Here is a 13,669-nt window from a genome sequence, read left to right on the forward strand (position 1 = left end):
TGCCATTGCGCATTGAAGGTCATGTCACATCAATCAAAGCGCACGCTCCATCCAGTTTAAACACGTTTAAACACGAATAACCTTTCACACACAAAATGTCAAGCTCACTAGATACGAACTTCGTATCTGCAGCCTGCTTTTAGGGGCGTATGGATCGCGACTTCGTATCTATCCCAACATCGTATAAACGATGTTCACACTGGGAAATTTTGTCTATAAACATGTTTAAAACTTTACGATGATTCTAATCATCTCTAGATACGATGAATTTTAGCTGTGTGTGAAAAGGCTGAATGACAGAGTTATTATGTATTTAGGAGGGAGGGGAGGAAAACGGGTGTAAAAACTAAATTGCGTATGACATTAAAATGGCGTCGCACCCTATTAGAAAACAGTTGGTAGAAATTATTGAACTTTTGGCATTTTTGTGTCCCATTAACATTCTCATACCCACCAAAGATTTTTTTTTTGGCCAATTGCTGTTCATATCAGGCAGATAATAGCGCGATACCGGACAATATATTTTCCGGTTGGACATACGATAGCCAATATGTTTGTTTGACATATTAGTGAACCAATGTTTGGCATTTTTCACCCAGTATTTGGGTTTTAAAAAGTTTAGATAGAAAGGATCGGCCACTCAGAGAGAGGTAGGGAGCGAAATTGAGATACACTGTAGATATAAATATAGAAAGAGAAGAGAAGGAGAGAGATAGAGAGAGAGAGAGAGAGAGAGAGAGCGAGAGAGACCGTGGACATGGTGGAGAGGTGGGATGATATAGAACCAAATCGAATTACATTTTATCAAAATTCATAGTTTAAATCCTTATCGACAACTTCGCTATTCAGATCAAACTTCATACCTCAGAGATACCAATCTATTTTATTAAACGTTTCGTCAATGATATTATCTGTGATGTTTTGAATGTACATTTATGTAGCTATGTTTTGTATTTCTTGCCATTGTATTCATAATGTAATTTTTTTCTATTCGGTTCCGCAACTGTAGTTATGATTTTGTACAGAGGAGTTCAAAATGGCGAAATGGTTCCCCCTTTGCCTTTTGTTCCCCATAAGGAAAAACAGGCATTGAACATAGTCCCTCAAATTTATAAATAGTTGACGCATTGTTTAAACTTTAATGGATGCACTTTGAGTACGATGCCAATTTATATAAGCATTCCAGGGAGAGATATGGGATGATTAACGAAATAGTATGTCTATACTGTACAGCAATATATCACTACAAGGTGACATTAGAATAAACAATTACATCATTCTGTACTTCACGACACAATATTAAAAAAACAAAATTTATGCATAACAAAATAATAATTTTACCTGTGCAGAGGGTCATATAGGTTTTTAATCAAAAATAAGATTTTTCCCCCCTCAAAAGTCTTCTGCTCATGCGCAAACTAACAACATGAATGTGCATGAGGTTCGTAACAAATAGCTTACTCATGCATTTAAATATGAACTCGTCACCCAAATGGTCAGATGAGATCACGTGACATATAATCATAATATATTGCACAGCACAGAGATAAAACACATGAACAGCTGAATTTAATTTTCATTTTATCATTTCAATTCATTTATTCATAGTCAAATTCAATCATTTCTTAGCATAATTACACAAGTCAACATATGTTCATTGCAAAATACAAACAATACTGTATTAAATACACCAATCCATAATATATAATTTATGCAAGTTATACACAACCGACTCTGCTCCTCTAAAAATACGTTTCCACATTAGGCAACAGATTTTGACTTCTACACCATTGCAAGATTTGTTCATTACGAACTCAAACTAAGGCGCGCGTTTTGAATTTTACAGTGCTGCACTGGGTGGAAATTCGCGCCATATGTGAATAGTATTACTGATTAGTTTGTGTCCACACAAAGGATCACGATTTCAAAAAATAATTCTAAAGAAAAGAATATCTCACGAGGAGAATGATAAATAATAATAATAATAATAATAATAATAATAATAGCCTAATAGTCTACTCCAAATTTTATTAAACCGAAACGGAAATTCTTTTTGCCCAATTTATCGTGAGCCCGGCAGCCACTGAGCAGCGCCAGATCGACGTTGCTCTATCCCTTACTGTTGAACGCCTAACAAGGTAGCAACAACTCCCATCTTTTAACGTCTTTTGGTATGACGCGGCCGGGGTTCGAACCCACGACCTCCCGGTTGTGAGGCGGATGCTCTACTGACTGAGCCAACACTCCGATAAATTCACTTAAACAAAAATACTGTATGTTCGTTCATATTTATTAACACACGTTAACACGTCGCACTAGTAAAAAAAAAAAAAAAAAATATCTATAGTGTGTAAATAATTGTAATCAATTTGAGATATATCATTTCGTACAAAAATAAAAAGGAACTCATCCTATGCTAACACGCTTAGGACTTTTAAATATCATATTTTTGCTCTAATATTTTGTACAGATATATCATTGAACGTAAATGCACTGTAAAACATTTAATTCTTAACCGCAGAGAACAAAATATTCTAGATTTCTCTAAATGTACTTTGTATTCATTTTTTTAGTTGTGTATCACGATGTTAATCTTACACTTTACTTTCTACACATAAAGCACAAGTATGATTAAAAATAGAAATCAAAGTTATAAATGTTGTCTATTTTATGTTTGCGAAATATTCACGAATACATCTTTTACTTTGGCATTTGTACAGAATAAATAAGACATCTATAAATCTCAACCAAGTCTTGTACCCATCGAAGAGGAATCAATAGAACTTGAATACAACCAAAAAATCATGATTGCGAATGCATTTTGTGACTCAATGTAAGGAAAACATGTTAGACAAAAATAAATAAAAAGAAAATCGCAACATTAAGGAACACGTATTGCCTTGATGCACTATTAAATACTGAAGTATTCGGTCTATAGGTATTGATTAATGTGTATCATAATACTACTAAGATTGTTTTTACATCGTTGATTATCAGTTAAACTCTTGAACACCTTCAAACAAACGCATATAGTATATAGTTGATTGTCAAGCATTTTCAGTCTGTATATTGTCTTCATGTTGTCAAGATGTGTATAAATGATGAGCAACGCACGTTTTCAAATAAGTTATATATATTTTCTCATCGTTCGAAATTATTTATATTTAGCACAATCTATTAAATATTAAAGGAGAAAAAGAAGGTAAGAATGTTGTTACGATTTTATTCGTATGAGTAAATAAAACGTGTTTAAGATACGAATAATTTTATCAGATAATATATAAAGTTATTGCTTTTTAATACAAAATATTACATAGGGAATGTGAGGATTATCTTTTTAATCATATGGCTATTGGTAATACTTTAGACTACTGTTTTATTGTCAAACTACATTCCAAATCTGTCATGTAGAGTATGTCATCTACTCATCTTATTATTTATTAATGTTTCTCGATCAGTTTTCTCAATTAGTTTACGACCTATCACACACGTTTAAGTTCAACATAGACAGAAACAAACCATAATAATATTTTTTTCTCCTAGATACATGACAGTTAGTGTTATATTATTAATATCATGTTCCATTCATTATGTTACGTTTACCTTGTGAACTTTTCAACATTAAAAGATAATTTAGTTTTAATCTGAATAAAATTTACTTCACCTCAAGACGATTTTGTATCAGCAATTTATTTCGGCTTCTACTCTATTTTTGCATTTTACAATATTAAAATACTTAGTTGACAAATGAGGGTGGTGGATCTTACAATAATGTAAAAATGAAATGAACACTGTGTCCTTAAAATCTTCATTCCCAATTTAACAAATTAAAAATTGTGAATATATTTGGCAAAAGTTTAACCTTGATCTAATTAACTAGTTTAATTATCCTGTTCAAGATATCCTTTACTTATTAATGAGATGAAGCAATGTTCGTCAAAAATGTTATTGAAATAATATCTGATGAAACATATACATTTTGTTGATTCCAATATTAGAGGTCAGAGTTGTATTTAATACTTTAGCAAAGATATTATTTTTAGATAAAAATCATATCTCACTTCATTCATTCCTATTAAGGTCCTCATAAGTAAACATGTCACTCTATCACGATGATCTGATTTTCATGAAAGCCTGCGACATGATGAGCTACCAATCAAAATCAACTGGATGCTTCCGTTCGTTGTGCGCACGTGTCGTTTTAACGTTCTTTTGGAAGCATCGTAAAGGTATTGATGTCATACAGTGATGCTTTGATTTTTTTTCTTTCATTTTTTCTGCATCAATTTGAAAGTTCAGTACCCAATCTCTGTCCCATGAGGCAAACACTATCATAAGTGTAGTTTTTTTTGTCAGTCGTCTCCACCTTTTCAATATCACGTGATCATTCAACTGCTGCATCCGGGTTACATTTGTCCGTTAAACTTGCAACAGCTGACCCCTTCCATTCCTCTGACATTGAGGATGTCGGCATCATCTTCACACCATCTTTGGTGATCTCACAATCAGGCGGTTAGGGACTCCAATCAATAGTCATCATCTTTTGAATGTCCCTTTCTGTTCTTCAACCCCTGCATCTCGGAAAGGTGTGGCACATCCACAACAAAATGATCTCAAAATGTCTCTTTTTGAAGGTGGATATGGGGCTATCTAAGGGTTCGTGGGTGAAAATGGGCGCTTCCCTATGACAGTTTTTCTTTCCTCCGTGATTTCTTCTCCGCAGAAATCTCTAATATTGTTGGTAATGTTGTGGGCACTGTTAACATGTCTTCTGCAAAGAAATAACGGTAAAAGATAAAATGTTAGCAACATTTAGCAAAATGTATACATTTTTTACGAGAAATAATGTATTCATGCTTATGAATGCTTTACCTTCCGAGCAGTGCATTTGTGTATTTTTCTATTTCTATTAACAAAAATGTATTTATTATTCAAATACGAATGGATTTTGTTTATCCATTTCATTTTATTTGCTTTTTCTTTCTTTCTTTTTTCCTTCCTTTTTTTTCTTTCTTTTTATAGAGTAATCCACACAAATCAAATCTCTGCCTTTTAGAGCATTTCTCGTTTTCTTTGAAATTCGACTTTATGATATGCTTATACATTCTGTATTCTAAATGTTTTGATTAATTGTCGACATTTAAATCGATTAATATCAAACAAGCTTCATTTTCTATGTTATATTTCAAATGTCATTTGATTTTCACTTTATGTAAGGATTTCTTTGCATGTTTTGTTTTAGTTATGAAATAGAATTATTTGAATTGAATTGAATTATTAATATCTATCAGAAGTAGCTGACAAAATATAAAGTGTACGAGCTTTGAAGATTCTCAATCTGAATACCACAGATAAAGAATGATTTCCATTACATTGCTCTTCATCTACTCATAAGCACGCCATAAGTCAAGTACATACAGTTCGTTATATAGCCCCCTCTCTCTCTCTTTTCCCCCTCTCTGTCTCTCTGTGTCTGCCTCTTTCTTTCTCTCTCTCCTTCTCTCTATCTCTATATTCCTGTTTTTTTTTTACCTTTTACTTCGCTTTACAAAACTTCTCTCTCTCTCTCTCTGTTTTCCTCTCTTTTACTTTGCTTCACACCACCTTGTTCGGTTCCACGCTATTTTCTTCATTAGGGACTTTTAGATTTGCGTGGACAGATACATGTGACGTCCATTCAAGGCAGTGCATTAAAAGGACGTCGATCGTAGCAATCCACATTGTCTTCGTGCAAATCTAAAAGTCCCTATTGATACGAGGATCACTGAACATAACACAGGCTGATCCCTCTTTTCTCTCTTTATCTCTTTATCTATCAAAATATCTGTATCTCTCCAATCTTTCAAACACACACACACACTTACCAGGTACATTGTCTCTTGTTCTCTCTATCTCTATCTTACTGTTCGTCTCTGTTTATTTCAGAGAGTTTTATTTCTTTATTTCTTTTACTCGTCACACTACAGTATGCCATTCTATTCCATGCAGATCTTTGCATTGGTACAAGGCTCAACCAAACAGTAGGACGCCAGTTCGTTATTATTTGGTCATGGCTGATTTAAACTCACTGCAATATCTTACCTTTACATCTTGGGCAGCATTCGCCTTTAGTTCTGATTGATTCTTTACAACTAAGCTGAGGACAGGTTCTTCCCTTGCATTTCGCCTGACCATTCTGTAAAAATAAGATATCAGTGTGATGAATAAATGTGATGATATCGTGTTTTTAAGTGTACAGTCCGGACAGGAAACGTGAGGAAATCAAATCAGGAAATACATTCAAGAGAACTCTAGGGCAATTTCAAAAATTGTTCCACAGACTTTTAACGGTTATCGTATTTACCCATTAAAAGTATTTAAACGGATATTGTCAAGTCTTACATAATTTGTTTGGATTAAGTTATCCTGTCATAACTTTGATATCTATGTGTAAAAAATAACATACTGTGGTCTTACAAACACCAAGAACATTCAACAAAAACAATCACTTCATATTATGTGACCACTAGGATACATATTACAATAACGCTGGAGTTGATAACTTCAATATTTCATGCAAATACTTAACATGACGTCACAGTTATTATATTGACACTTAAACTTTTTCTGGGTGAGACAAACATTTCCAGTAGAGCTTTGAGGAATGGTGGACATTTTCCATTAAGGTCAAAGGTTAAGCTTACCCGACATCTACATCTGACGCAGCTCATTGTACCAAATGGTGACACAAGAGGGTGCCATTCAGCGCCATTTCTATAAAATTCACCGAGGAAGGAACATCCTACAAAGAGAGGAGGAAAACGAGAAACATGCGACATGTAAGCACTGGGGGTACTGGGGAAACAAGTGAGCATCACACAAGGGACTTGGAGAATGTAATCGAAAGAATGGACAATAGTAAATAAAGACACGAAGAATCAGACCAAAGAAAGTATTGAGAAGAAAGAGTTTAAATTAGCGGTTAACAAAAATAGAGAAAGGGTGTTCAGATTTAGAAAGACAAAAGAACGAAGAACAAAGAATCGTGTGTTAAATTTATCAGTGTATATGAGGTAGATAGAGGAAGGAAAGGGATAAAGAGAAGAGGGGGTGACAGACATATACGAATCATGCCTTTTACACGTCATGAATGCACATATAGGATGTTTGGATTTAAAAATCACCTTTTCATATTCTTTCATGCAAATACGTAACATTGTAACAATGTAACTAATATACAACATCTTCGGGTTCACAATGTACGATAAACAACATTCAGCACTTGTCGATGAAATCCATTCCTTACATATAGTATACAACACGAAAATTGATAAGAGTGTAGGGAAACAAAGGGGGAGAGGGTGATCAAGAAGGAGTATGAGTATAAGAAGAAGAAACAGAAGAAGAAAAAGGAAAAGAAATGAGAAAAGAATACCAAAGAAGAAGTAGAAAAAGGAGGAAAAAACAAGAAGAAGTTGATCAAAGAAGGAATAAACAGGATGAAGAAGAAGAAAAAGAAGACGAAAAGCAGACTACATGACTTTATGAGTATGAATTGCGCAAAGAGACAAATAAGTACCAGAAAGTTATACAATCACATACTTTTATACACTTTCATTCGTAACATCTGCTTTATCTCGAATTACATATGTGTAAACATTCAAAGTCCTGGCAGGGTCCTGTTTAACATATTTAGTTCGATTTTAACATGCAGTTTGAAACAACTTACCTTTTTCTACTTCATCTGCCTGCAGTAATGTATCGTCCATTGGTGGTTGTGGGGTAGTTGGTTCTGGTTCTATAGCAAGTTTAAACAAAAAACAATGAGCTTAAAGAATACAGTACTGCCCCCTGTTTTCATGCTTGGTTTAGTTTGTATTTAAATGATATTTCAAACACTTCCAAAGATTCATCCATATCTTGCTTTTGCTATGTTATTTTTTGAAATACGCGACACTGTGATACAAGGTGCGTAATTGACGAATATATGACATCTGTAGATTAGTTTAAGCGAAAGCAAAACATTATTTCTCTACTGAACATAAAACATAAAAAATTATTACAACCTTTGTTAACGGTTAAACTTACACATACTCCACTACCATCAAACTATAATGACCACTACTATACATTGCACCGGGGAATGATTCTAGATAAAATCAGATTTACCAAATTGAATAATAATCATTACCTGGACAAACTTGACAGCAATCATTAGCGTTTAGTCGAATTGGTTTAGGACAATCCAATGACGGACAGGCGAGTCTTGAACAGTTTAGGTTGCCACCCGGCTGTAAGGCAAATGAGAAAATGAAGACAGGCACAGTAAGATTTTTGACCAATGGTAACATGTCAATAATCAATAGTGATAGTATTGGTTTTCGCGAATATGGTGAAATATATTCTTCTGTGACGATAGGAAGATGGATATATGCAAAAACATTCATTGCTTTATGAGAATTTGAATACCTTCATTTTAACATCTTGGAATCAAATTAGGCTGTAGTGTGATGAAATTCCACTGCAAGTCAAAATTACACGAGATACGGAGCATCATATTGAATTAAATTTGCGAGCGAAGGTATATATATATACATGATCGTATAAAATTGTCCCCCAAACAGTACATCAGAATCACGGCTCCTAATTTATGACTTAAATCAACCGACCAGGTTTGAAGCCGTAACATGAGAAGTATTGCTCTAATTCGTTTGTGCAACATTGCCCACATTTACATTTCTTGTCAGAAGCAAAATAAGCATGAACAGTCGACAATGGAACACATGTATTATAAAATCAAATATAATAACCAACATCACGTCATATTCCAGCAAATGAAACAAAAATAATAATGAAAAGATAATAATTTCAAGATGTAAATGAAATGCAGTGAAAAGACATGATACTGTCAGTGAAAAAAGGCAGTTTTTGTTTAATGTTTTCTTCTTTTTCTCTCTTTTTAAAAGAGATGATAATTATGATCACATGTCCATAACAATGTAAAATGGTCGTCATAATCATGACAACAACAACAACAACAACAACAATAAAGTATAAATAAATCAAACAGACCTTTATCACAAAAGATAACTAAAAATCTTTTCACAAATATCACGCTAGATTTCCATTTTTATTTTCGTGTTTGCAGCAATGAAACGAAAGCATAGACCATGTAACTCATGACGTTTGTCGTGAATGTTTATAAAATGTTATTGAAGCTGATGGAAGACACATTCTTTTCCCAACACTTCATAAATAATTGAATAAACAGGAAGTGTATCTCTTAAAGCTAGTTGAAAAGCACATTGTTTTTTCCTCAAGTATTTGTTGTAGGCATGGAAGGACTAAATCATGTGTACACTGCCCACATTCTCTCCAAAATATTCATCATAACAATTTTAAGGCATAGGCTTGAAATTTGTCTTTTCCGTTAATGTGAAAGGAGTAAGTTCAGTTTAAAAGAATTCTGCTTCTCCAAATATCGTCACAATAAATCATCACCAAAAAAGTATTTTCGCAAGAATTCCTTTGAATATGTCTTTCATCGCTCCCTGCTGATCTGAAATGCATCACACACGCAAACAATTGAAAATTGAGAACTCATAGAAAATGGAAGAAAAGAATATCAAGTCGTTTGAAATGAAAGGCTTAATCCAAACTAACCATGCAAGTACATAGCACGCATCTAGTGTATCCGAATGGGGGAATGTACGGGTGCCATTGGGTCCCGACGCGATGTACCTTTTTGTCACCCTTAAAATGGCAGCCTGGCTCTTCCGGCTCTTCCGCTGTTTCAAGTAGAAGGGGGAAAGAAATATTGAAATAAAAAAAATCTAATAAACATGCGATATCAATTAAACAAGATAAGTTTTGTTTACCGGACAAAAATATCCATACTATGAAAATGCGCAATGATAAACAAATATTGTAATAAAATGATGACGTGGATCCTAATCAAAATTGGTTGAGAGGGTACACGTGACCAGGCATTTATTTTGCCTAACACGTAATTTTGATAATGACCGGTCATTGGTATTTGTCATTAGTATAAAATCATGTTAGAAAAAACAAATTTATAAAACAAATAAAACATCATCTTATAAAACAAATAATACACATCATTTTGTTCGGAAATTTAGTAAAATTACCCACACTCGGTACCTTCGAAACATCCCAAACACCCCCGGCTATCGCATCGGGCGTGTTAGACTGTTCCAAAGGTACCTCGTGTGGGCAATTCTTACTAATGCCCTCACTGCTGTGTATTATTTGTATAATAAACGACAAGTCCGGCTGATTCTTTACTTCTTTAACATGTTTAATGCAGCAGTTATCATATTGTCGAAACCAAAGTTAAGCTTAAACCATGATATTTGCCGGTCTTGGCCATAATACCGTACCGTATCTTTTTAAATCATCGTATAGTAATCGGAATGATTCTCTGAATTATTGCCATACACATAATATTTACAAAAAATAGCATTAGAAAATATTTTTCTTTCTTTATACAGTTATCTTCTGCCGACAGAGACTTCAAATATCGATTCTTTCCGCCGACAAATTGCTGAATGGTCATACAATTATAGCAAATAAAAAAATATTTGTAAAATCACTGCTTTTCTGCAATTGGATACCTGCATCCAATTTAACACTCATTTTGCAATCTCCGTTCATTACATTTGAATAGTTTCGATAGCCTGAGGGCAAAGAATTGCAGTATACAATTTTTATCATCGTCCATTTTGGCACCTTTCCTGCCTCTCGAGAATTTCTCGTGAGAATTATGCGAAAGTATGACATTGACCTTATCTCTCTTTCTCTCTCCCTCTCCATCCCTTTTCCCGTGTATTCCCCCTCCTTTCTCCTCTCTCTCTCTCTCTCTCTCTCTCTCTGTCTCTCTCTCTGTCTGTCTCTGTGTCTTCTATCACTACTCTATCCTCTCTCTTTCTCTTTCTGTCTCTCTTACTTCTACTGAATCCCTGTCTGTCTGTCGCTCTGTCTCATTCTCTCCCTCCCTCTATCTTTTTCTTCACCAAATGCCTTTATCTCGTCATCCACATCGCCTCGCAACCCATCTCCTTCTTCCTTTGTCTCTCCCACTCTCCTTGATAGCCATCGTACCCAGGGTCCTCTAATCATTACCCCGCAGATCAAACATGACATTCTTTTATTGATTGCTAGTGAAAACATTGAAGATGCGATTGCACTCTTCAGCGTCGTTCCCATTGCCCTCTAATAAACATCGAAGTAGCGGTTGTGCACCGCTACACTGATTGTGATTAGCACTGAGCCATCAGATAGCACATAATTTAAACAGAGTGGGGGTGGGCAGTGCTGGCGACGATAGGGGTACGTGAATTACCCCTGACAAGGATTACACCAATAACGGAGCTCTTTCCCTCCCCGAACTGGCACTTCAACACCCTTTGGGAAGACAGTGAGGAAGCGGGCGTAGATGTCGGAAATTAAGTTAATTCAGTCATTGCCTAATACCCCTTGCTTTAACAAGGCTTAATCCTTGGGTTTCGATTGTCTACGAAGCTGACACAAACTTCAATTAAAATGAAAGTTTACACTTTCATCGGGGGTCATACGAGTATCCCATACCCCATTCCATTCAAGATCAATGAGCGTGACTTTGATGTACTAATTACAACACGTTCATGCAAAGTACGATTACATTGGAATGGACCTTAAAATCCAAAGGAAATTCTAAAGATATAATGTCCAACAATTGAAGATATCGTAAACATAAACTGAAGGATTGGTTTTATAGATCGACAATATGAATTGTGAAGACAATTCAAGATGAAAGGTTGAACTTACGTTTCGGGCACGATGGACAGCACTCACCAGGAGCTGTGACGGGGTTGTCACATGACAGCTCTGGACAAATCACAGGGTCGCAGATAGTCACAGTTTTCTGTTGAGAGGAACATGGCAAATAACGATGAAAATTAAGATCAAATGCTGATATTAGAGGAACTCTAACGAAAAAGTAAAGAAAAGGCTAATGAATACATTGATTACCGATAAAAATCATCAAAGACAAGTCCATGAAAACAAGAATAAGGATTCAAATATTACTTCTTGTATTACATTTCACTTTATTATGATGTAACGTTTTCAAATTGATTTGAAAAGTATTACTCTGCTTCAGCTCCAGCAGCCGTTATCAGTGCACAGTGCGTTAAGAACAACATTCTACCAGGTTCCTATTTACTACACTTGGGTTGAGAGTGGCAAATGCAGATTAATGTGTTGCTATCAGTCTTTGTAACCCTACCTTGCAAGTGCATGTAGTGCAGTTCCTGTCATAGTCCGGTGACCAGGTCGACATCGGAGCATGATATCGACCTTCGAAGAAGCACGAGTTTGGGTCGTCATCGACGTTAATGGCGGGCATGGGATCGTTGACGGGGACAAGGTTGTTACCATTGGATGCACCATGACAAGTGTTAGGCAGGATGATCTGATAATCAAAGAAAAATAACATCATTATTATTATCTTTATCATCACCGTCATCACCATCATCATTACCATGAAAATCAAATTCATTCGTATTATGCGTCTGGGATCAAAAATTCAGTCATGAGTCTCACCTTAAGTCGCATCCACATTTATTTCAGCTGACACATTAAAAATAATGCCGGTTTCTTCGTTTCTTCTAATGAGTTCACACCAACTAAAGGGATTGTAGTCAATAATCATATGCTTCAACATCATCAGCCTTTAAGCATTTGTACGCACTGTCTAGATCAACTGTGCACACTCATAATATCCTAACCCAATCATAAAGGTTTTCCGCAGCACTCAAGCGTTGCCAATTCAAAGAAGTATTTTAAAACTCACCTGGCCTCTGATTTCGCCTTCTCGATGGTTCTTGGTACTGATCTGAATAAAAGCTTGTCCCCTGTCCATACTCTCCAATAATCCAGGATTCACGTCTGTTAACGTACCTCGGGCCTAAATGGGATAGATATAATGAGAACATTACTACCAGGCAAATACTTAATAACTTGCTGAAAATGTTGAAATGTTCACAATTTGCCACCACTGCATCAACTCAGATATACATTTAACGGTGCAAACATTTTCATATGGGTGTTTTTTTATCTGTACATATGAAATTTATCTCTTGTTTCAGCTGAACAAATTAATAATCATAGTTATCCCAAAAAGGGGATCGTAACGTCAATTGTAAAGAGTCTAAAGATGAGTATAGACTCAACAGAATGGAGGAAACACAGTTTATGGTGAAATTCCTGTAAGTTATGTCTTTTGCACCGTAACTATAGTTTATGAGAATGAGAATGAAAATAAAAGCAAAAAGTTTTGAAATATCTTTCGACCTCTAATTATGAGGCTACTTACGCTGTTTCCTCTAAAGGCATTTAGAACTAAGCGAACTCGGCTCTCCCCAGATTCGATCTCGCCGATCTCAGCGTAGAAGTGAGGCGTGGTCGGTGGGCTGTCAGTCCCGATGTCGTCTTCAGTGAGGCTGTTTAGTCCTACCACGGCGATCTCGTAATTGAGGGAGCATTCTTCATCGAGTAAGAGCCAAGCATGACCGGCTGCTCCAGTCTCCTGAGCGGGATCCATGAGGGACCCCGACATCTGGATTGGCATTTCTTTGGGAGTGAAAGGAAAGATGGGTAAAAACACGAATAGTAGATTTTTACTTGGAAG

The 13,669-nt window shown here is 35.4% G+C and overlaps 1 protein-coding gene across 2 annotated transcripts in view; it reads right to left on the minus strand.

Moving 5' to 3' along the window:
• Window positions 1–2,644: 2,644 nt before the first annotated feature.
• Window positions 2,645–13,669, minus strand: part of LOC115917876 (chordin-like) — a 64,234-nt gene continuing 53,209 nt past the window's right edge. The window contains exons 14-23 of one of the 2 annotated variants that reach the window (XM_030987205.1): window positions 13,355–13,611; window positions 12,833–12,946; window positions 12,266–12,451; window positions 11,806–11,902; window positions 9,643–9,767; window positions 8,171–8,270; window positions 7,709–7,777; window positions 6,684–6,781; window positions 6,082–6,175; window positions 2,645–4,771 (exon numbers count right to left, since the gene is read on the minus strand). In XM_030987205.1, coding sequence (XP_030843065.1) covers window positions 4,683–4,771; window positions 6,082–6,175; window positions 6,684–6,781; window positions 7,709–7,777; window positions 8,171–8,270; window positions 9,643–9,767; window positions 11,806–11,902; window positions 12,266–12,451; window positions 12,833–12,946; window positions 13,355–13,611 — 1,229 coding nt within the window. In that variant the 3' untranslated portion in view covers window positions 2,645–4,682. Of the gene's footprint in view, window positions 4,772–6,081; window positions 6,176–6,683; window positions 6,782–7,702; window positions 7,778–8,170; window positions 8,271–9,642; window positions 9,768–11,805; window positions 11,903–12,265; window positions 12,452–12,832; window positions 12,947–13,354; window positions 13,612–13,669 lie in introns of those variants that run through there. The other variant, XM_030987206.1, reaches the window with a different exon arrangement.

This window comes from Strongylocentrotus purpuratus, unplaced genomic scaffold (assembly GCF_000002235.5).
Source record: "Strongylocentrotus purpuratus isolate Spur 01 unplaced genomic scaffold, Spur_5.0 spur5_scaffold_16, whole genome shotgun sequence".
In the NCBI taxonomy this organism is placed as follows: Eukaryota; Metazoa; Echinodermata; class Echinoidea; order Camarodonta; family Strongylocentrotidae; genus Strongylocentrotus; species Strongylocentrotus purpuratus.